Source organism: Setaria viridis, chromosome 9 (genome assembly GCF_005286985.2).
Source record: "Setaria viridis chromosome 9, Setaria_viridis_v4.0, whole genome shotgun sequence".
Classification (NCBI taxonomy): domain Eukaryota; kingdom Viridiplantae; phylum Streptophyta; class Magnoliopsida; order Poales; family Poaceae; genus Setaria; species Setaria viridis.
In genome coordinates this window covers 50,396,934-50,421,735 of record NC_048271.2, presented here as the reverse complement: position 1 = coordinate 50,421,735, position 24,802 = coordinate 50,396,934, and the positions used below count along the sequence as shown (strand labels likewise).

At 47.6% G+C, this 24,802-nt stretch overlaps 2 protein-coding genes across 2 annotated transcripts; one reads left to right on the top strand and one right to left on the bottom strand.

The window, feature by feature from the left end:
- On the bottom strand, positions 1-3,578 carry LOC117836547 (heat shock 70 kDa protein 8). The gene is made up of 2 exons (XM_034715997.2): positions 3,338-3,578; positions 1-1,977 (listed from the first exon to the last, which is right to left on the bottom strand). The coding sequence occupies exon 2, from the start codon at positions 1,974-1,976 to the stop codon at positions 240-242; it is 1,737 nt and encodes a 578-aa protein (XP_034571888.1). The 5' UTR covers position 1,977; positions 3,338-3,578; the 3' UTR covers positions 1-239.
- Positions 3,579-16,636: 13,058 nt separating this feature from the next.
- On the top strand, positions 16,637-19,859 carry LOC117836456 (uncharacterized). The gene is made up of 7 exons (XM_034715879.2): positions 16,637-16,870; positions 16,968-17,085; positions 17,503-17,591; positions 17,723-17,769; positions 17,859-17,947; positions 18,687-18,820; positions 18,923-19,859. Exons 1-7 carry the CDS (start codon positions 16,778-16,780, stop codon positions 19,667-19,669), a joined length of 1,317 nt encoding a protein of 438 aa, XP_034571770.1. The 5' UTR covers positions 16,637-16,777; the 3' UTR covers positions 19,670-19,859.
- Positions 19,860-24,802: the final 4,943 nt, after the last annotated feature.

The following is a 24,802-nucleotide window of genomic DNA, read 5'->3' as shown; positions in this document are numbered from 1 at the left end:
TTCTCACGCAATCCCTGATATGTACATCACTCAAAAAATTCTGGAAACACGTGCAACATTCATTCTACATGTAAAGTGACACATTATTGTACAAAGATTACAGTGAGTTTCGTTCTGCAGACCGCCCAGCAACACAAACAGTCAAGTCCCACAAGGTCCGGGACGGTGAGACACTGAACACTGAGCAACCACAACACACGCACAACGCACTAGCTACTTACAGGGCAACGGTAAGCATCTCATGGCTGCAGCTTCTTTGGGAGAACAGCAAGATCGAGAGTCTTGCCATACATCTTTGCCAGGGCCTGCCCGCACCAGCCATGGCCATCGTCCAGCGTCGGCATCCTCACCTCAATGAAGGGCGGAATGGCTGGCCCTTGAGGCTTGACGACCCCTGCGAACACCCTGAGGACATTGGAGGCGTCGATGTCCATGCACACACTGATCTCAACCGATCCCTTGGGCGCTGGTGGAATGCCAGCGATCTTGAAGTATCCTAACAGATGGTTGTCTTCAGCACGTTCCCCTTCTCCTTCATACACAGCGATGAGTGCCTCAGTCTGGTTGTCGTGCGTTGTTGTAAACAGCATGTCCCTTCTTGCTGGAACTGTTGTGTTCCTGGGAATGATTGCTGCAAAGCCATCGCCGTCCGCACGGATTCCCAGGTTCATAGGGGTCGCCTGAATTGTCAGAAGATCCAAGCTCCCTGAAGGGTCAGTAACTCCTGAAGCGATGGCTCCTTCCAGTGCAGCACCTGAAACAGCAGCCTCTAGAGCATCTACGTTCTTGTAAGACACTTCCTTCTTGCATAAACCCAGGACGAGGCTTCTGATTCTGGGGATCCTGGAACACCCTCCAACCAATATGACATCATTGATATCCTCTGGTACTAACTTCGCATCAACCAAGCACTGGTTGATGATCTTCTCGCACTTCTCAAAAATCGCCCGATTGACTTGTTCGAACTCTGAATGGTCTAGGACTTTTGACACTTGCTGGCCATTCCCTAAATCAACATTGATCTCCACAGACTCCTGGTTAGCCAGTTTGTGAATTGCATCCTGAGTTGCGATTCGCACTAGACCCATCGACTTTATTCTATCCATTGTCTGACCAGCATATAGACTGTCAAAATTGGGAAGAACATGGCGCATTGTATTCTGAAGGATATCCTCTCCACCAACAGTGCATCCTGATAATGCTCTTATTTGAGAGACACCTCCAGCGGTGGCAGCCACAGCTACATCACAGTACCCAGCACCCATATTAAATATCAGGGCAATTTTCTCAATGCCGCTTCCCATGTTGTCATGCATAAGCTGCTGTTGCTGCTGAGCATACAGAAGTGCAACAGCAGTAGGCTCTGGCATCAACCTCAACACATGCAGCCCAGCCATTGCACAGGCCCTCTCAATCCTGGTCTGTTGAAACCGACTGAATGCAACTGGAATGGTAAGCACAGCATTCCTCACCGGATGTTTAAGATGCATCTCTACCAAGGCCTTCAATTCAAGCAGAAAGATGGCAAGAACTTCTTCAGGGGTTGTAGATCGCCACATGTTGTTCACCAGTGCTGCAATAAATGGTCTCACGCCAATACCCAATGTCTGCACAAGAAAAGGGAGGGCCTTGCTAGCTTGAACTACTTCATCTGTGTCCGTTCTTCCAATCAGGCGCTTCATGTTGAATATAGCACTTCCTGATAAGATATCTCTTTCCTCGTGTGCATTTTCCCGAGTTGCTCCTCCAGTAACTCCTGCTGAAAGATTGTCATCTTTGAACATGACATATGACCTCATCCCATGCTGATTGCGGGTGTTTTTTAAGAGCTCAACTTGGTGGCCATTCCAAACAGCAACGCTGCATTTGGAAGTCCCAATGTCAATGCCAATAGCAACATCAGGAAATGACGGCTGTGATTTGTCTTCCCCTGTGGTTTCACTATCCGATGCCACAGTATACACCTGTTCAGCCATCCTACAAAGCAATATTGCACCAGTTATATATTGCCATCAGACTTGTGCTTTAAAAGACAAGAAACATCAAACAAGTACCAGACAGGAATAGGAATAACCATAGTCTTAAATTTAACATTTAAAGTTAATTTCACAACTACAGCTACTCGAGCCTGAATATAAAGGAACTACTAAGTAGAACTTTTGGAATCAAATTTACAGAACTAAAACTACTTTAGGTGTCACCTTTGCAAACCTACAACATTTGACATGGGCCCACATGTCAGTCAAATAAATCATGCAGACTTTTGTTGCTAACATGTGGCTCCATGAAAAGTGTTGTAGGTTTGTCAAACCATGGACACAAGTAGTTGCAGGTCCGCGAAACTGTTCTCAGAAGTTGTAGTTCCTTGATAGTTAGCCACAAATAGCTGTAATTTTGTGAAATTATCACTCTTAACATTTGCTTAGAAGTAAGGGTGAGAGGGGCATTTTCGACATTACTGTACTGAAAACTGTAGCTTCAGTTATGAACACAAAACAAATAGAAATTCCAGTCGAAAAGCTATAGCACTGGTAGGAAAAACATACAAAATTACAAATAACCATGACCAATTGGTAAATGATAACAGACAGCAAAGGAAAGCCTAAACACCTAATCCAGGTTAACACAAGACATAGCATAAAGTATTAGTACCATGGCATCTAGCTGACTGCCATGGCAGTGAGGTTAGCTTTGCTCCAAAACGAAATAAGGCTCTGACCACTAACGTCTAAACTGAGCTATGCATGCAGCTGCATTGAGACAATTGATGGCACGGCTAATAGGATAAAGGTTCCGGAAGTTCAGGCTAAATGTTTAATTCAAGTTAAATCAAGTAGTTCGTTCGACAGTAGTGGTGTCAGTCATTATATTCAGATAAGAATATGGACCAAGAGACCAATCCTGACAAATTGCGCACCATTCCCCAATCAGAGGCCTACAAAGCTGTAAATAAGGCTCACTACGAATACACTGAATTGTCACAAAAAGGAAGCGAGGTTTAGGAGGCCAAGGCGAGCAATTCCATCAATAATGTGCACACAAACTCTGCAATTCTGTGCCTTGTTCAGTTCCCCTTTTCCCAATCCATGTTCAGTGCAAAACCTAGGTGACCCCTAGCGAAAATCACCATCAATGCTACCGCGAGCTTCGCAAGTCCGCATAGAAGCACACCGCAGGCACGTGCATCAGTAACCGGACTGCCGAATGCGGGCGTGCAGCACTAACTAACATGGAATTAACATTTAACTACATTTACACTACACGTATCGCTACAACTAACAAAATCACAGTTCGAAGCAAGGAAGTGTAAGGGAAGGGGACTGAGGAGATCACTTACTTGACCAGGCGACGTGGAATCTCCGGGAGCGGGGCTTTGTGACGATTGTTCGGAGAAGTGAACAACAGTGGCAGTGCGCGGGTGATCCGATGGGTTGGGGAGTGGGGAGAAGGGGGTGGTGGAAGGAGGTAGAAGAAGAGGGAAAGGCGAAGTGCCGGGATGCATCTTCTGGAGACGACGAGAGACCGCAGGCACGCACGCGGGGCGCGCACGCCGACAGGCGGAGCCGCTGAGTCCGAGGTCGGTCGGGTTCTTCCTGGAAGAGTCGGGAAGCAGCGGGGAGAGGAACGCCTGATCGCCGCGTAGCCACCCAGCGGCCTGGGCCCTTCCCGCGCCCGTGGGAATCTGGGCTGGATGAGAAACTGGGCCTGTAGGGAGGGGGCGGCAAGCAGATCGGCGGTCTGCTGCAGCACTGGGCCACTGAATGGGTGATCTGCATCGGTGTAGTGGGCCGAAGCCCAGCTGAACATGAAATGTGGACCTTACATTCACTAGTGCCACATGAAGTGGTGCAACTCTCTCTCTCTCTCTCTCTCTCTCTCTCTCTCTCTCTCTCTCTCTCTCTCTCTCTCTCTCTCTCTCTCTCTCTCTGTGGGGCACAGCGAAATCAGAACTGACTATGAAGCGGGCTGTGATGATCCATCGAGTACTGTTTCCTTTTTCAGAGCATGCAGCAAAGCGTCACCGTGGAGTTTAAACATGCAAAAGACCCGACAAGTTGATGTTGCCACAGATGACGAATCAGGCCAAATGATTGCCCTCACCTCTCCCCTCCGAGACCTTATCGCAGTACGCCACTTCGGCATCACCACCGCACCAGCGACTTGCTTGTCTTCCCTCTTTTGACAACGGATCATGAATCCAGAATCCCTCCCCAAGTAAAAGAGTTCAAACTCGGACACAAATAAAGTGACCCTGCACCGCACCGAGCGTAGGCACGTGAGACACCAGATTCGGAACCCCTCCGTGGCTCCTACGTTCAACGCCAGCCCGCGCCAATAATTACCACCCCGTCGAAAAATCTGACGAGCCGGCTCGGCATCCAGCGAACCAGACAACGTGCCGCCTCGCCACCGCGCGCACGAACACGAGCCCCATTTTCCACGCGGGTTGCCGTGCCGGCTGCCCAGCGGACACGGGGAGGCAGCGGCGGTCAGTTCAGCCACTGCTCGCACCAAGTCCCCGGCACGCCACCCTCCGGCCTTTTCGCCCCCTCGGTCACGTCCGTCGAGTCGAATCCACCGAGCGCAGCTGCCACCCGTGCGCTGAAAACCCGCAAGGCCCCAACCAAGATGACGGGGACGTGGAAACAGGAGCGAGTGGTAAGATTAGCGGCATGATTGGGTTGGTTGGACTCTTGCACGCAGTAGCCGTAATCATGCTGCCGGGGCTAGTGGGAGATCGTCGCGTCCGATGAGAAGTGAGAACCCAAGAAAAAGAACCTGACACAACAGGGAAACAATCTACACTAATCTCTCTCTATCTGTCTGCGTGAGAGCGTCAGTGGATTGTTTGAATTCAGCGGCCAAATCCATGCAGGCATGCAAAAGTTGCGTGCAACACAGGTGTGGAACAGGGCGATCAGTTGTCGCGCCGGTCGTCGCCGTCGCTCACCGCTCGTCCCCCCGTGGACTTTTACGAGCGCAGTTCTAGCTGGTGGTACCATCCAGCAGACAGCACTTGTCCGTCCGTCCAAGCAGTTTGTTTGTTTCAAATTTGAAACCCCGACTGATGACTCCCAGATACTGCTTGGGAGCTGGAGCTCGGCCGCTTTGTTCATTTCAACAGTTCATCATAAGCCACTGCCGGCGGGCGACGACCAATGGACGGCCCTGCATGCAGTTGGGGGGGTGGGGGAGAAGGGACAACGAACAAGACAAGGCCACACGCACTGCACACTCGAGCATGTCTGGCGTGTCACGGCTTGGGAGAGTTTGTAGGTTCCCACGCGTGGGACCCCCGGCCTGACGGTGTCATCCGATTGAAAAGAGGATCGGAGGGAGGGAGAAGACATGATGAGCGAGCGAAGGCATAATTGTCAATGATGCCCGAATCCATGTTGGAGCACGTCCACGCAGGGATTCAAACGCGGTTGACACGGCACGATCCACAGCAATATAATACTCGCGCTTTTGGATTTGTCTATCACTACTAATAATGTAATCAATTGAGGATAGTGGTTAAGCTATAGCTGCATTGGCACACTGACACTGCAGCGCAGGCTAGCTTTCCATGATGAGAAATTGAGCGAAATCCTTATTTGACGAACGTGCGTCGCGCTGGCTGCTAGTAACGAACGGACACGTGTCCAAGGAACAGGCACCCCTACATCCACATCACCGAATATTCAAGCCCACACGCAAACTCTGGTCCACACGTTTCATTTCTCCCGTGAGGCCTCCATCCGCATCTTTTCTCCTTTCCCTCTCTCTCAGATCCAACATGGAGGCCGACGGGAAAAGCACGACGGCTCGCCGGTCACAGCTAGAGAAGAAGTGTTAGGGTTTGGGATTGGGTGCGGTGCGGGCATCGGAGAAGGGATGGCCAACGCTGGCAGTCGGCACCGTGGGCGGCTCCAAGCAAAACCCCAGCTTCATGCATCCCAGCCCCACACATCTTCTCCTCGCGTTGTCGCCACACAGCATGGCACCCCCACCTACTCTGCTGTAGGAGAAGATGGTGCTAGCAATCTCCATGGAAGGCATTCAGGCGCTCACATGGATGGATCTTTCCATCGTCAATCTGGATTCCATCACCGTCCTGGCCGGCAAGGACTTCGACGTCCTCAGTTAAATACAAGCGCTTGCCTCACGGTTTATTCCAATTTGCCACAAAAATTTGCTCATCATTCAATATTTAGTATGTGGTGGTCTTAGTTGGGCTAATTTTTTTTTCACCGTGTGAGCATCTGTGGTAGGAATTTTTAGATTTCGTGCATTATCAATCTGCGTCAGTTTTTCCCCATCATGATTGGTATGCTTCTGCTGCTGTTCAAAATTGGTACTCATGCATCATGTTGTGGTTGCAAAATTAATCTGATCAGCATGGTGTTAATTTGTTCAATTATCAGTGCTTTTAGATTTCGGTTATGTGGTGTCAATCTGTTCCTATCTACTTAGGTTTGGCTAATGCTAATATTATCTGATATCAAGTCTATCTATCATGTGCTGGTTTGATGTGAGCATCTACAAACATTTTGTGTTGATTTGCTAGTGTGTGCCTATGTGTTAATGGAGCCTATGAGTTCCTATTTTTTTCTAGAGAGGAAGTCTGGAGCTTGTAGGTGTTAAGTTTTTTATCCAATGGGTTTAAAACTCTAAATATTTGAATTTCTATGCTCAAAGTTCTGAATTTCTGAATGTTGAGATGTAGTTTCGAGCCTAATTTATTTGTGTGCATCATTGACACCTCTAAATGTTTAGATAAAGTTGATTGGTGCATAAATATTGGATAAAATCTTGGTTGAGTGTTATTTTGTGCATTGAAGTTATGCAACACATACTAAAGGCGCAATTGCAGTGATTTTAATCATCTCTAGTTTATAGAAAAAGGACTTTTGCTAAATGGAAACTACTTGCTAGTTACACTTCTTGTTTTATAGGTACTAAAAATATTGAAAATAATACCGGAGGAATATTTTGTATGTAATTTAAAAGTTTTTAGTATCTTAGTAATAAGGTTTTGGCATACAACCTAAGAGTTTTTGATATATATCTTAAAAGTTTCTGTATTCGCAACACAATGTTTCCTATCTATCACTTGAAAGTTAGAGAATTACAAAGTTTTCATAAAGTATTAGATCTAATAGTACAACGTATTAATTATGTGAGTACAAAGCATTAGATTTGTTGGTACAAAGTTTAAAATGTGCTAGTACAAAGTCCATAATTTTGGAGTTCAAAGTTTAAAATTACTAAGTTTGGGATCTAAAGTGCAAAGTTTATAATCTGCTAGTAGAAAGTTCCCATATTCAGAGTGCAAAGTTTTGGATCTAGGAGTAAAATGCTTGAATGTGCAAATAACGGGATGTAGAAAGAATTGTGAATTTTGACCTTTGAAATTTGAATATGTAGTTTTCAATACGTTGATTGAAAGACAGGATGTAGAAAGAATCATGTACATGATTTGAAAGTTTTTAAAATTTGAGTTCGAAGTTCTAAATATGTAAATTGAAGCTATGGATGTAGAAAGTTGAGTATATGGAGTTTCTAAGTTTCTGATATCTAATTATGAAGTTTTGAATATTTGAATTGAAAGTTAGAAGATAGAAAGTTTTGGATATGTGAGATAAAAGATTTCCTAATCTAATTATAAGTTTTGTATATGGAACTTACAAGTTTGAAAGTAGAGGATATATAAAACCTTTATTATTTGCGAATTGCAAGTTTTTGAAAACATAATACAAACTTTAGGATATGAGATTCCAAAGGTCTATAAATCTAGGTATAAAACTATGTTGGTTTAAATGTGTAAATAGTGAAGATGAGCTATAAAATATTACCCACAAATGGAGTAATTTTGTTCATGCCGCTGACAGTGTGGATATATGCATATTTCCAGTCAGCTTTATGACTAGTCAGGTCACATACCATGTACATATCTTTGTGCTTGCGATAGATTGCTTGTAAACAAGGAAAAAAAAGATTTTTGCAAGATGGTATTGATAAGCAGAAAAGCAGGTTTCCTACCTATATGCTCACCTTATGTTTTATTAATTGATTCTTATCTGTTGACTCATCATTTAATGAGAAGTATGATACTCTTGTAGATAAAAAAGAATATTAAACATGTATGTAAGTTTTTATTTTTTTTAATTCCCCCTTTTGGATCTAAGAGCATGAAGTATTGAATCTGCGAGTACAAAGTATTAGATATGAGATGACAAAGTTGGAAATGTGCCATTACAAAGTTCCAGATTTTTGGAGTGCAAAGTTTCAAATTACAAAATTTAAGATATGAGAGTACACATGACATGCTAGTATAAAGTTCCTAAATTCATGGCACAAAGTTTGGGATTTGTTTTAGTAGAAGTTTATGACATGCCCGTAAAGAGTTTTGTAGCTAAGAATACAAATTTTCGAATATGCTAGTATAAATCTGTTGATTTTTTAGTGCTATAATGCATTTTTTGATGCACCTGATATATATTTATTTGGATTTCTCATTCCTTTTCCCCTGATTACGCATAGAGTTTTAGCAGCAGTCCGAAGCTGTTAGTTAACCTACATAATGGATATCAGAGATGTTTGATATACAAAGTTATATATAGGTAGGGTCAAAGTTTTTACACACCAATTGAAAAGTTTTGTTAATTCTTATTGAAAGTTTTAACTACACTCACATAATTTTAAAGTTTTAAAAGATCAAATTGGAAGTTCTTGATTTGCAAGTTAAAATTTTAGATGTAATGTCGAAAGTAAGAATAAGGGTAGATAAAAGTTCAGATATGAAGTTCTTGATATACAAATTCTTTTGAAATCCATTTATTTTTACCATTAGGTCACACTTCTTTCTTCTTCTTCTTTTGTAGAATATCATTGAGGAATGAACTTTCTCTCTATGTGTCTGCTGAAATCATGCTCGTCTTTCATACAGAAAATGGACTCATACAGAAAATGGACAAACAGCTTGTCTTTATGTTTAACATGACAATAATCTTATTTTCTTTTTATTTTCTTACTATTTATTTTATGATATTTAATTTTAATATAAAAAAGTTTCGCATGGTTTCTTTTGGTAGGCTGCGGCAGTTATTCATGTTCGAATAGCTTTTTTTTTTCCTAAACACAAATAGTAAATGATTAAACTATAAACTCATAAAAATATCATTTAAAATAGCAGCTTCTACATTCATATGTATGTCAAACAATCTCTCCGTCCATTCATTCACCCACACACTCGCGGTTCCGAAAGAGAAATCCCTAGTATAATAGAAGGCAGAGCAGGAGAACTGAGAGAATAGATAGAAGCTTGAGGCACAGACTGGATCATAAACTTAACCGGGGGAAAGAGACAGAGAGCTGGTTACAGAAGCGACTAGTAGTCGCGAACGTATGCACATAGAATAATATTCGCTGCAGCTGCTGCGTATGTACGCGCGTTGCTGGCTACTAGCGACGATTGTTCGTCGCAACCATGCAGCAGCGAATGATCGCCCGATAATGGCCCCGGGAGAGCAGTTGTAGGTGAGGTAGGGGGGTGCAGACATGTGGACCCCGGCGCCCGACATTCCGCGTGATCCGCGGTGGTCCGCCCCGTAAATTATTGTGCCCCCGGTGGCCTTTTCTGGAAACGAACAGAGCCACTGTCTGCAGGAACCTAATTTTACAGTAATCTCGCTGGATGCAATGCAAAGGTTTCAAGTTCAACCCGTGGGGACCTTTTGGTGGTGTGAATCTGAATACCTGGTCGCTCCCCTTGGTTGGTAGCACTGCAGCTCTAGGATCTAGCAGTCTAGCACACCCACCCCCTACCGTGTATATGACCCGTCGCATCAAGCCCTTGTACAGTGCCTGTACTCACAGACTTGGAACATTCCTAGCTAGCGAGGACTGCGTCTCTGCAACGTCTGTATGCGCCATGAGCTGAGCAGTCTTGTTCGGATTTTGCGCAATTTGAGCCTAATTGGTTCGATGCATGATAAAGTTTTGGGAATTCAATGTTTTGGTCACTACTTGATTCGCTACGTCCACATCTCACACATATTTTTAACAAAGTATTGGCAATATTGTTGTCCAACTTTTGGCTCGCCAAAAATTTGGCATGCCAAATTTTGGCAACAGGCTCTTTATCTACAGGAATTCCGTTTCTACCCTTCACGCAAGAGGAATTACAATTTTTCTTTGTTCTTTTTACTAGTATGTTTTAAGGAGGGATGAGCACGTAGTGGCGGCTAATTGTACGTACTAGTTGATCATCTATACTGCTTCAAATTCACTTTCATCAGTTAATCCGATCCTATACTGCGCACTACTACGTGTGTAGGTCAATGACTGCCTGCTGGTGAGTGAGTGGTGGCCGGGAATGGTGATTGTTTATTTGACAACTTTGATCGCTGGGTAGCTAGCTGCCTTTGCCTGACACCGCATGCATGCATGCATGCCGCTAAGCCCTCACTGATCGCGCCCAGCTAGTAGGGCGTCGTCGTAGCTATGCAGCGCTCAGACAGAGCGCCATTTGGACTGACCGAAACCTGCCGCTTATTCTTGCATCATCTTATTGCCGACAAGGACTCGAGTACGCCTCGTTCAGCGTCGAGCTTCTCGGGGAAAACAAACGGTAAGCTGGGAAATCAGAGTCAATGCGTTTGCCCTGTTTGGCTTTGCCACCCATGTGAGGGATTGTACGTACCACGCAAAATGGCAAACTTCAAATGGGAAATGCATGCTGCGTCGTACGAAGCCTGAAGGACGGCTCGATCAGCTGATCAAGAGCAGGCGGCTGAGCCGGATTGACTGATTGCTGGCATGGTATCATCGATCCCCATGACGGCCCGATGGAAGCAACACAGCCTTGCCCCTTGGAGTTCATACTGGTAGCTAGTCTGCTACTCTCTTCTGCAACACGCGTCGTCGTCTTCTCTAAAAAGAATGCGCTAGTACAACAAGCACCATCATTCATATCTGCAGAGTTTTCTGTTCCATGCGTGTACAAGCACCACCATCATAATCCCATGAATCTGAATAAAATTCAGCTTTCATATTCCCAATCATACGCTACCGGAAAATATCGAAACTTTTTTTAAAATTTCATAAGATTTACAAAATAAAGTCGGATCGAGCATCGATGAGAGGAGAGCAAATAAAGCCGAACCGAACCCACCAAATCCATCAATCAATCGACCCATCCACTCCATCGACCGATCGAGCAATCACGGGGCTCCACCAGGGGTCCTGCGCGCAAGCAGGCAGGCTCATCAGGTGCAGCTAGGCAGCAGCGGCCAACCGCTGTGGCGACATGATGCGTCGACGCTGACGCGAACCCGCCGGATCTTGCGAGCCTTCCCCAAACGATGGAGGCAAGCGCGGATCGGAGAGCCAAAACCAACCCCAATGGGCGACGCACGCGCCTCACCTCAGCGCCAGCGCGCGCCCGCCCGGCCGCCCATCCATCCCCACTCTCAAGTCCCCGTCCCCCCGTCGTCTCTTCGTCCTCGGCTCGGCCCCCGGGATTCTGCCAAGCGCAACCCGACGCGGCGCTCGCCGCCAACTAAACCAACCCGACCCCCGCGCGCGTCCCCTCCATGGGTCAACCAAAACCGACCAGGCACCGCGTGCTTGCATCCATGCATGCAATACAACGCACGCTCGCCGGTGAATTTCTCCTTTGTTTCCCGGCGTCGGGGACTGTAAAAGTCGGGCTCGCCCCGTCGTCGGCCCCACGGCGGCGGTGGCGGCTCACGTCTGCCGACGGGGCCCGGACGGCGTGGCTGCTTGGCTTGGGGTTGCATGCATGCGCGCATGGCATGCCCATGCCATGCACGGGGACCTTTGGAGGAGACTCGGCTCGGGAGGAAAGCTGGAAAAAGGGCGGTTAGGTAAGCTGCCAGCACTGCCGCGCTCGGCCAGTTTTTTGCGGATAAAGGCCGGGACGAGGTACCGCTTTTGCTCATCTCAGGCCTCATCGCCGGCAGTACTGTTTGCCGGCTTGCCGGCGGGGGCGCAGCATGCGTACATCAGCGAGGACAAAAGACCATGGACGGGGGTCTCCATTTCGAAATCCTTGTCCGGGCTGGACCAGGCCTGCGTGCCCAGTTAGATCCAGTGCTGGCTCACGGGCTCCAATCTCAAGCCCAGCCCTATCCAGGTCTAATCAGGCATAGAGGCGCCACCACCATTGTTGGGTGCGGTCTGCTGGACGCCTGCGTGCAAATCTTGTACTACCCCCCTCTATTGGTCGCGCACTACTCCAGCCATGTCATCACTCTGTCGCGCCGTGGACACGTACGCGATCGTGCAGCCTTGTAAAACGCACCAAGCAATGGCTCAGTCCATCGTACTGAGGCACGCAACGGGGCTTCAAGCTTTTAAGCTTTGGTGGCAGCAAAGTATAGCGACAATCATTGCAGCACCGGATCACAATCAACCAGCAATCATTTGCGCGACGCTAGTTTGGTTATAGTTTGAAGTTCAAACATGCCTATCGTATACAATTACGATTGTACGAGTACTTTTGTTAGGCGTGATGTTAACGGTACACAAATGCCTAGCTACACTTGCACTTCTTAACTCAGAAATGTGTTTCTTATTTGATTGGAGGTGTAGCTAGCTAGCGTATCTGATTGCTGCTAGCTTGCACGAGTTGTCATGATGGCTGATGGCTCCGCATCTCCCTGTGCACCAGCATCTTACTATTACTAATTGGAGGTTCCTTTTGAAGCTTTCAGGTGAAGCCACCTAGGATTTCTAGGTGGACACTCTAGAAAAAGAGAGAAATCCTAGAAATTCTCACAAAAAAGCAAAACATCCGATCATCGATCGATAGATTCAAATCATTATGAGAAATTCTAGAAATTCTCACAAAAAAAGCAAAACATCCGATCATCGATCGATAGATTCAAATCATTATAGCCATTGGATCTATTATGTCTTTTAAAAAATTACCCACCTATGCCATAATGAAAATAGCCTAAAGTAACCCCCTAAATCTATATATAAATTACCCACATCTGCCATTATATAAAATTAATTAAAGTAACCCCCTAATCTTCATCAAAATTACCCACTTATGCCATTATAAATAATATTTAAAATAACCTCCTAATTTGCAACTGAATTGCCTACCACTATTACTTAAAAGTTTTAAGTAACCCTTAAATTTGCATCTATATTACGCACACATGCTATTATTAAAAGTAACATGAGGTAACCCTACATTTTTTCCATTGGAGACTCCACATTAGTTCCCACGAGACAAGCTAGAAAAAAGAGAGAAATTCTCATAAAAATTAAAAACATCAAACACCAATCATGTAAACTCTAATAATCATAGCCATTGATATATTATATTTTTTAAAAGGTTACCTGCCACTATCATTGTGAAAATATTAAAAAATGAGCTCTAAACCTATATCTAAATTACCGAGCTCAGCTATTATAAAAAATAATATAAAGTAACCTCATAATCTTCATCCAATTTACTAATACACATCATTATAAAGCATAACTTAAAATATCATTTTAAAATTTTATCTATATTACCCACGTATGTCGATATTAAAAATAACCTAAAGTAAACACCTAAATCTTAACCTAATTATCTTCATGTGCATCATACAGAAATATCAAAAAGCAAATTAATATATGATTCTAAATTACCTATTTATGTTATTGTTAATATAAAAATACTAAGTTAAAGTATATACACATGATGAGTGCCACCATTTAGACCATTTATACATGTATGTGAGGAATCGATGAAAAATATTGATTTGTATGCTAAACATAATGTATGAAGGATTGGAGGTGTGATACAAAATGGAAAAAGTATGAATATGGATGAAAAAGTACAGAGTAATTATTGATTAAAAAGCAATCACAACTGGACAAAGATAGGTACATATCTATATAATTATTATGTTGAAGTATTGGAAAAATAAGAGAGTAGTAGGTAAACAATTTTAATTAGCTAAGAGTTTAATTTTTAAATAATTTTTCTATACAATAGCTTCTAAAAATATTAGCCCGTGCGGGAGTACGGGTTGATGGACTAGTACACACAACGGAGATTCTCAAACTCGTGCCGAAACCGTACCAGATGTACCATGGTGTGGGATGAGCTAGCTGCCACGACATTGACCCACAGGCCGCGGCTACGTCGGACGGAGGAGCCCAGGGCGAAAAGGCACAGCGGCGGTTGGTTGTGCGATGTGTCATCGTGCGTGGCAACGAAAGCCACCAAAGATGCCAAAGCATCCGGACACTAATCGCCGAGATCGATCACAAGAGTGATTGGCGCCCAACACAGACTTCTCCCATCGCCGTCGAAGGCTCTCGCTGTCGTCCCCGGCCCGGCCCCTCGAGATCACAAGCCGAGAGAGCCAGGCGTGTAAGCTACGACCTATAGCTACGGTTGCTGCTAATTCCGGACAAAGGGGGACGCTAATGGACACCTCTGATCACAGGTTGCCTGTTACTCGCTTGGTGGTTAGCCACGGCCGGGGAAACCCCACGTGCGAACAGCAGCGCGGCGCGCACGTCTCGCGCGAGAGAGCTCCATGTCAGGCGCCGCGCCGGGTGAGCCGGCCGCCATGCATGCGCGGCTGCGGCTGTCCGCTTGCTGCGCGGCGAGCGCGACGCCCGAACCGACGGCCTGATGCTATATGATGCATGCATGCGAGCCTCGCTGCTTCTCTGATCCTGCTTATTTGCCGGTGACGTTTTGTTCCAGAGAGAAAAACACTGGTCGAAGCATTGTGATGAAATGAGAACTACTGTAGAGGCCTGATCATGCACGTCAGCTCCACTGGCATGATGTTTGTTTGTTTCGAAAGCGAAACTTTAGTAGTGACGACGGCCGCCTCGCTGATAAAACTTGGCAGGTTTTAATGAACCAGTAGAAACAGCAAGGCCATGAAGCTCACCGGAGACCGGGAGAGGGGAAGAGTGAGAAAATTTTAGTTTATCTCTTATGAACGGTCCATGTAGCTATGGGTGGCTTATCCTTCTTATCGTCACCCCTAACAATGGTGAACCATGCCATATGAGTGCATAAAGATCACTCTTTCTCCACATTGTGGCCGCCTAAGGTTTCACGCCTAAAACCCCTTTCTTCTTGCTATTTAAGCATTTTTATTCCAGCATGGTGATACTTCTTAGTGCTAAAACATTGTCAAAAGAAATTTCTTCTTACTTTGTCCATTCTTGCTATAACATTCTCCTCAAGTAACTAGATTGACGTGCGATAACTAGGGTATCTGCAAGGTTTGAATTGAATAAGGTAGTTCTACCAGCAATGGACACTATGACCTTCCCACAGATCCAATCATTTGGCATTCTTTTTTTTTCTAGAAGCTACCAATCAATAGCACATATCCTACTAGGACTTAGTGGTACACCCTAATTAAGTATCTTCTAAGGAAATAACTTAGCAGTCAAAAATATCAGCATAATCTACATAATATCACGTCACTATTGATGGTCACAACCTATTTGTTTTGAGAAATTGATCTTTAACAAGACATCATTTCAAAAAGATTTAGGAGTGGTAGTGTCATGTTTCTTGCCTTCTGAACATCATGTGTTATTGGTCCAATTGGCAAACACTGAGTGGATAGCCTGAAAATTGAGATGGATTCATCTTGCCTCATCTCATCCCATAAATACATGAAGAAACCATAGTACACGATCACGTGTCGATGCTTGCTCGCTCCAACATCATACACTACGTACGCATAGCCCCATCCCTGCTGCCATGAACTACCACCATCGTATACATGTAGGTAGCCCCAACTCTGACATTCAAGCATTGACTATCTATGTGATACGTAAGCTGCATGGTCTCCATCCTGGTCGAGTAACTAAACCAGGGTTGCTTGAACCTAGCAGATGGATGTCATCGTGCATTCATGCTTTGTTTCGCGCCTTGTGTGAGCCGTATTGATTTCGAGTGATGTGTGGTTGCCTGGGTAGCAGTTAGACAGCATGATTTTAATGGACTGCATGCCCACGTGGACATCAGGTTGCAACGCGTCAACTTGGCTCGGTAGCGATAGTGAAGCTCAACCCCGACGTCCGCATCAAACTTGGCCCCTAAGCAAATCTCACATAAAAAAAAATAGAAGGTAGGTGATTTTTCAGTAAGAAAAAATAGATACCCAAATTCAAGCTAGAGGGGATTCGAACCTGGGTGGTTAAAATGCACGATCATTAGTTAGGCTCACCTCCGCAAGCAAAACATAAAAGAAAATACCCTATCCGATGATTACATGACATACAATCAGGTACTAAATATTTTTTTTGAAGTGAACGGGTAGTAAATTTTGGTGTTTAAGTGCTAAAAGAAGTATTGAATTATTTTACTTATATCTACCTGAAGTAGAATACTCTCAAATTTTTTCATAGTGATTTTTCAGTTTGAATTGGCCTACACACGGGTTACTTGCTTGGAATCAGCATGCGGACAGCGGGTGCAAGAAAGGAAAACCACGAAAAGTGGACGTCCAAACGGTGGAGCCGTGGAGGCCTTGCGCAGGCAAACGTCCGTTGCCGTTTTGCCGTTTGCTCGTTCCCGTTGCCGTCAGCGCGCGGTCTCGGCTGCGAGCCCCTGTGAGTTGAACGGCACCCCGCCCGGCTTATAATACTCTCTCGATCTCTCCTCGTCTCACTCGGTCACTCCCCTTTCCTTTTACTTCTCTCGCCACCCCACCTCACAGTTCACACTTCACACCACCCCCTCTTCTACCCCCACCTCCCCTTCTTCCTCTTCGTGAAAGCTTCTGCCATGGCCATCGACAAGGTGGACGCCAAGGAGAGGGAGAAGATCGAGGCCGTCCGCAAGCTGCTGCGCAAGCAAGCGCCGCTCTCCGCAAAGCAGGTGATGCCCGAGAACCAAGCTTTGCTTTCCATACATACACCTCTGTCGTCTCTGGTCGTTTCTTTAACCTTGTTTGTTCGGCCATGGCGGCGAGCAGGCACAGTACTGCAACGACGCGTGCGTGGAGCGGTTCCTGCGGTCGCGGGGGGAGAGCGTGAAGAAGGCCGCGAAGCACCTGAGGACCGTCCTCTCATGGAGGGAGACCGTTGGAGCTGGTACGCCCGGGCTCAGCTCCCATTCATTCCTCTCGCTCCCATTCGCCGAGAGAGCTCCCGTCTCGGGCCCTCTTCGTTCTCCTTTTCTTTTGGAAATCTTTTGCGGTGGTTGCCTGGTTGGGACGGACATGAAAGCTATCCATTAATGCTTCTCTGCGCTGCGATGCTCTGCTCGAGCCGCCGTGGCCTGGCCTGTTCTCGCAGCCGATACCTACGGCACAGTGTATTTCTAGTCAAGCTACTGTGCCGCCGCGCGGAATTTATTGCTCTGCCTCTGCCGATTTGGTTCATTCCTAGAAGTATTTTCAAAGTACAGGCCGCAACAGTGCGATCCTTTGGTGCTATTATGTCCGAATGATTGTTTGCTCGTGGAGTTCGCTAACGGGGCCGGCCTGGCCTCTCTCTGTGATGGCGCAGATCACATCATGGCCGACGAGTTCTCCGCCGAGCTCGCCGACGGCGTGGCCTTCGTCGCCGGCCACGACGACGACGGCCGCCCAGTTGTGGTACGCATCTCGCCAGATCTTGCTAAGTTCCAAATGTCTGCGGTTATACTTCAGACAAACTTTTTCTCTAAAAAACAATACAAGTTCAGAGACACTGATGAGTTCTGACTGGAATTTGTTTCTGTTGGCAGGTGTTTCGAATCAAGCAGGACTACCCCAAGTTCCACTCCCAGAAATCGTAAGAACCACCAGCACTCATCAAACAGTGACCAATTTCTTCTCTCTGTCTCCCTGCTAGCTTCTCTTCTCACACTTCCTTATTGCCAGGTTCGTGCGCCTGCTGGTGTTCACGCTGGAGGTGGCCGTCGCGTGCATGTCCCGGTTCGTGGACCAGTTCGTCCTCCTCTTCGACGCAAGTAAGCCACCCGCCGATCCCTGTCATCCTCAGAACCGATACAAAATACCCGATGCGCTACGCTCCATTCCGTTCTTGGTGGTATTTGTCCGCTACTCCTCCAGAGAAACGAAAGGAAAATTCCAGTCAGAGAAGCTGTGCTCGTATTCGTCGGCATCGGCTTGCAAGAGCCCGGCCGGCGCATTCTCGGCCAGTGCGCAGCCGGTGGTCTGGTGCTCTGGTTAGCGGACTGGCGGTACCGCCTCCGCCGGTCAGACGCGCACATGCGGCCGGCTGGCTCGGTGAAGCCTCTGCTCTGAGCTCTCAGAGGGTCAGACCCCTCATCTCTGTGCTCTGCGCCTGAGCTCGATGTCCCCCGCGGTCTCGGGTCCGGTCGGGTCGGTCGCGTTGCCATGCCGCTGCCGCTGCGTAACGTGGTCCCGGGGCCTTGACCGAACGAACGCTTTGCTTTGGGTTGGGTAGGCTGCTTGTGCTTGCACAGTGGCAGGCACGGCCGCCGCTTTTAGGGAGGCCGGGCCGTGCTCGTCGGCAGCAGCTTGCTTCCCGCCGGTGCGGTTTGAATGAAACGGGCAGTGGGTGTAGGAAAAATGATTGAGCTCGCTGTAGGAAAGTGCGGGCCGTGGCATCCGCAGGGATTCAAGGGGTGGGGAAAAACGGAAAAGGATGTGGAGTACTCGTGGAGTGGGTGGGGTTGACCGGCTGTGACTGACGAGACGATGCGAATCTCCTTTGCGGTGCAGGCTTTTTCCGCTCGGCGTCGGCGTTCCTCAACCTGCTCATGGGCACGCTCAAGATCGTCGCCGACTACTACCCCGGCCGTCTCCACCGCGCCTTTGTCATCGACCCGCCGTCGCTCTTCTCCGTCCTCTGGAAGGTACACGCTGCCGTTGCCTTGCCGTGCTCTCTCAGCGATCAGCATTGCCGTCAGAAGCCAAGAACGTAACAGTGGCATGCATGTTCGTTCTGCTGCGTGCAGGGAGTGCGGCCGTTCGTGGAGCTGGCGCCGGCAACAGCGGCGGTGTGCTCGCTGGACTTCGAGGACTCGCTGGAGGACGCCTCGTTCACGGCGTACCCGCGGACGGCGTCGCTGCGGTTCGAGCCGGCGTCGGCGGCCGCGGTCGTGGGGAAGGCCGGCGTGGGCTCGGCCTCGTCGCGGTTCTCCGTCACCCCCACCGACAACCCCATCAAGCCGTGGTACCTCTCCACCATCCCGGCGTCCGTGGGATCGCGCTCCGTGGTGCCCACCAGCAGCCCGTCGCTCGTCGGCGCGTCCCCGCTCTCCGCGCGCTCGTTCTCCTTCGCCTCGCCCGCCGCGCTGCGCTCCACGGCCGCCACGCCGCCGCCGTTCCCCCGCGGCGGCGCGCCACTGACGCCGTCCTCCGCCGCCAAGGGCCAGAAGACCGCGCCGCCGCAGCCGCAGCAGTTCCCGCGCACGCCGCGGCCGTCGTTCCTCCAGTCGCCGTCGATGCTGTTCGCGTTCCGCAAGGACGGGCAGGCCAGCCGCGTGGAGCGCGAGCGCGAGTCCTTCCTCCCGTTCCTGCGCTTCTACCGCCGGCCCTACGACGAGATATCCTACCGCGCCAAGATGCGCCCGCCGCTCGGCGGCCTCATCTCCATCGTCGGCGAGAAGTTCAAGCAGAAGCCGGTGCAGCAGCCGCTACGCCGGCACGTCGGGCTCCACCAGCAGCACCACCACTATTACCAACAGCACCAGAGGATCTGATCGATCTTGGAGCTGCATGGCGATGGCGACCAGAGAATTTTCTCCATACAGCATAAATCCGATGCTATATTATGCTAAGTTAATCTTTTGCCAACCTTTTTTTTTCCGTAGTACTTAGCGCCTATGATATTCTTGAACCCATGTATAATAACATCCCAAAAAATGTGAGTAAAATCAACCCCTTCTGCTCCGGACTCTTGCTGATCTCACTGTGATTGACTGCTGTTCATCTCTCTCGGTTTCATCAATTCACCATGTGCTTGGCTCGAACCGAAATTTTAAAATACAAAAAAACTTTTGACAGTAAAGTAGTATCATACGACGACAGCAAGGGCTTTGGACTCGTTTCAAAGTTCAAACACACGACAATGTCCACACGACAGCACGAGTCCACGGCGTCACGCACAGTTCAAGGCAGAAACCAACCGGCAAGGCTCCATGGCTCCATGCGTGATGATGCAGGATCAAGTTAGGACGGGCCTCTGAGGTCACGTACCGTTGAGAATTTCAAACGCCGGAGAGCGAGGAAGAAGAAAGTGACGTGGAGATCGAGTCACGACGGTTTTTTCCTTTTCGAGCTTTTGCCGTAACCCTGTCGGCCACTCCGTAAAACACCCAAAGCATCCATTAAGCAGAAGCAGGTAGTATTACGTGGAGCCTACACGCAATAGGGCTTCAAACACCTTTGGATATTCAACCTATTTTTCTGTGTAAGTTGGTTTTGCTTTGAGGTCATCAGGGTTGACACTTTGTGCTTTCCTACGAGAGCTTACAAAAAACAAAGCTGGGTCATGATGCAGATGATCACAAAACACATCATTTTCTCGCTTTGCATCGATCCAAACTGATTTTTTTTCTTAAACGTACCAGCAGAAGAGCAGCCGATTATAAAAAAAGACATCCACACTGAGCAGTACAACAATAAAAACATACACCACCCGGTTGGATTGAGACATCAACACGAGCCCCACAATTCATCGGACTACTCACTCAACTCAACAAACTCGCTAGCCAGTTGGATTGGGATATCAACACACGCCGCACAACTCATCACAGTACACTACTCAACTCAAACACCCTCATCGGCTGGTTGGATTGGGACATCAATACATACCACGTAACGTGGTCACACCACTCGATTGAAACCTCCGCAGCATCGATCGCTGCCACCATTGACTCCAGCACGCCACCAAATGGCCACCACCACGACACTCGCACCAACACCACCACCAGCTGCCACATCTCTATTTTTTGTTTTTTTTGTATTTTTTCTATCTACCGAACTGCCACAAGAGACAGGTGTGGCATGAGCTTTCAAAGCGACGCCTCCAATAAAGGGAATGACACCACACTACCACAGGTGCCACCGTCGCCCGACCAGATGGTCTAGGCTTACACCGAGGAAACCCGAGCAGCGCAGGGAGAAAATGGGCAATTCGATGACGCTTCCAAGGAAGTAAACGTCATCCGAAGACGTCGCCGTCATTGGCCTTAATAGGCAAGGCTTTCACCATGACTCCAAGTCCCCTGAACTGCCCCAGCCATAGTCGTAGCCTGCTTCTCGCCGGACGTTGGTGACATACTAGCATCCCCGCTATCACCAAACACCATCGTGCGCCACGAGCGTCCCCACGTCACACGCTACCAAAGAGTAGCGGCCACAATGCCCAACGATCGGTGTCTCCGGAGCCTCCTCCAGGAAGAGAGGCAGCCTAGCATCGCCAGTCACGCCACCATGGCGCCGCTAGCGCATCCCTGCTCGGCCATCGCTAGCCCCGCCACCACGGCGGCGTTGGCGAGCATCCGAGCAAGCCACTACTAGCTACACCAACACGGTGCCGCTAGCACCACCGCCGCAACCACGCATGGCCATGTTGTCGCCCGACACAGGAGCCGTGCGCCTCAGCACAAGCAGCAGGCAGCACATGGCCTGCAGTGCCGCCTCGTTGCAACACGGCACCAGGGACAACCATTCGTGGCTCCCAACACGTAGCACGATCATGGCATGGCCACCGGAACAGCCGTCCCCGCTGATGTGCCGCCACCGGTTGCATAGCCACCAAATCTCACCACTAGATCCAGATCTAGGCAGGCAGGGTAATGGTAGAGAAAGAGAGGAAGGGTGGGGAGGGAAATAGGAGGGAGGAGGGATGCCGAGGAAGGGGCCGGCGGCGGCGACGGCCAGCTTGGTCGCCGGCGGTGGTTTGTTTCGGGAATAGAGTATCCCTCCAAACTGAAATTTAAACTAGTAGCAAGCATTTGCTTGCCGGCGTGAGCAGCTAGCCTCTTTTTCTCCCCCTCGAGTTGTGGTAAAGCAAAGCCATGCAAAAGCACAGGGGGTGCATGGGATGCAATCCTGAATCCTCTTTTCGTGACCGCCGCTGCTAAAACAATTGATCGCCGGCAACAGTGATGCAGTTGCTTTCGTTGATCCAGAGGCAGGATCTGCTTCGTGTGGGCCGGCCTGGATCCATCTTTGGTTTTGTCCGAGAAGGATCGCTGCATGCTCCGTTTGGGCTAACTGGGCAAAAAAAAAATTGGCTGAACAGTCCCATCTTTTCACATGATTCACATCTCCTTTAATTTGTTGCGGACTCCGTGCTGGAAATCCAAAGTATTGTGCGCCTGCTCTGAATTTTGGTTGGATTTCGTGTGCGCAGTTTTGCTAGATTTTACTACTGCTGCTACATGTATCAAAGTGTACATGTAATATCTACATGGACCTGTGTGTGCAACTCATCTTTCCAGACAAATGTGAGCTACATAATCGATCCACTGCACTCGCGCCGTTGGATATGTTGGTTTCCATCATTACTCCGGGTAAATCCACCTTGATTACTTCTAAAGGTTCTCAAAAGATGATGTAGAGAACACTGATCAACGACGCGATTGAACTTAGTCTTGGTAACTACACTGGCAAAAAATGAAACGAAAGCCAATTTTGACTCCTTGCCCTTTCTTTTCGGACCCATGCGTGTAGTATTTCTATGTTCCATTTGAAGTACTTTTATGCTGATATCAATTTTCTTGCTGATTCTTCTCATGATAATACATTTGATTCCAAATGGAAGTCGTGAATGAGTGCATGACATCAACACAGCTCTAATGTGACAATTGGACTTGCAATTTTCTTTTTGTAAAAGTATGCATCATTAGACATAAATAATATTATGAAAGCATTTTTTATGATAGATCTAGTAATATCAACTACGTGTTGTAAATCTATGCAATTTCTCTAATACCCTAAGATGCCGGTGGGCTAGCACCTTGGTGATGAGCGATTGACAACACGGTGTGCGTGTGACGTGTCTCTTGGCAGGTTGTGGTTGCATGTGACAGGTGGAGACAAGGTACATGCGGCGACGAGTGAAGAACGAAGATAGGATGCCGTGTCGAAAAATCGCGGGGGCGGAAAAGGGCGGATCGAGGCTTGCGTTCGAGGGACAGGCGATCGTGCGGTGTACGTCTACTGTACCTGGCTACACGGCGGAAGGACGTCGAGGGAGGTTTCCGGATTATGCCACAAAATCCGGGCTTCGCTGGTTGAGCCACAAAGCCATGCATCGTACCGGGACGCTCGTGTGGCGTGCGTTGGCCGAAGATGGAAATTCTGGCGATCGCGATACGATTTCGGATGGTCGTGCGGCGACATCGCGAGGATCACATCGCGGAGATGGAGGGATCGCGGACATCACGGAATTTGCCATGGAGGACGTAATTGGAATTTACGCCCCTACGTTGGATTTATTTAGCGTAGGAGGTTATGTGAAAATAGGTCGTGCCACCCTTTGGAGATATAAATATGTGGCACCTAGGGTTGAGAGAAAAGGGGACGTTTTGGACTCCTGGCGAGTTACTATTCACGGGTGAACAGTACCCGTGAACAGTACTCGTGCCCTGGGGTTCCACGGTTCAATTTTCCTCTCTCCGGTCTAGCCTAGGGTTTGAATTCTAGTGAGAGATTTTTGTTGATCTCTCCGATTAAGAGAGGGAGGATGTTCGGGCGGAGGCTAGATGCACTTTTGTAAGTTCAATTACTCGATTTAATCTTTCATCTATAATGATTGATCTTGTGCATCTCGATTGGTTCTTTACAATTCTCGTCAGCATCTGACATAGTCTGCTTGTTTTATTTTTATCTCAAGATCCGTAAGTCCGATTGACATGATTCCAGTTGGGTTAGTTTCTTAATTTCATCTAGTTTAATCTGACAAATTTTTAGGTCGATCGGAGTTACGGATTTTCGTCCACATCAGGTTTACTAGGTACATAGAGTTCTGTCCAGATTTGAAAAACGTGATTTATTCAGGTTTTGTGTTTAGGGGAAGGGTTAGAAATTTTTGTTAGAAAGTTTTGGCTTCTGCGACCATTCACCCCCCCTCTGGTCGCCCGTTACGATCCTTCAATTGGTATCAGAGCCGGTTTAGGTTTTCTATACCTTAATCGGTGCTGAAAGCTATGGCGACCAATGAAAAGTTTGATGTTCGCGCTCCGTTTTTTGATGGGACTGATTATGATTACTGGAAGGCACGTATGACCAACTATCTCAAAGGCAAGTCGCTGAAGCTATGGAAAATCACACAAAATGCCACATATGTGATTCCAGCTGAGGAACCGACTGATGCCGCTGAGATCAGGCTTCTTGAAACAAATCATCGTGCTGTTGCTATTTTACAGGCTTCTATTTGTAAAACTGAATATGATCAGGTTTCTAGTGAAGATCTCGCTTATCAGATCTGGGAGAAACTTAGAAAATATCATGAAGGCTCAAACACTGTGAAAAATCGAAAATTTGAGATTCACCGAAAAGAGTTTGATGCTTTTTGCCAATTGCCTAGTGAGTCTATTGATGACATGTTTGCACGTTTTCAAGTGATTGTTAATAAGATGAAAGCCATGAATAGAAATATGCCTTATGATGATCATGCTAGGGCTCTCAGATTATTACATTCACTTAATGATGAATGGGATATGAAAGTTGAGGCGATCGTTGAATCTGTAGGTTATGAGACTCTCACCACTGATGAGCTTTACAGTAAGCTCAAATCAAAAGAGATTGAAATTGTTTCTAAGCGTAAATTGAAAAATCCCACAGCTGCTTCTTCTTCTGACGTTCCAATGGCTTTGGTTTCA

Bases quoted from the DNA above. Each gene is read 5' to 3' on its own strand.
- LOC117836547 (XM_034715997.2), bottom strand. From the start codon at position 1,976: ATGGCTGAACAGGTGTATACTGTGGCATCGGATAGTGAAACCACAGGG.
- LOC117836456 (XM_034715879.2), top strand. From the start codon at position 16,778: ATGGCCATCGACAAGGTGGACGCCAAGGAGAGGGAGAAGATCGAGGCC. The intron at 17,770-17,858 runs GTAAGAACCACC...CCTTATTGCCAG, and splicing joins AAGTTCCACTCCCAGAAATC to GTTCGTGCGCCTGCTGGTGT. The intron at 17,948-18,686 runs GTAAGCCACCCG...TTTGCGGTGCAG, and splicing joins CGTCCTCCTCTTCGACGCAA to GCTTTTTCCGCTCGGCGTCG.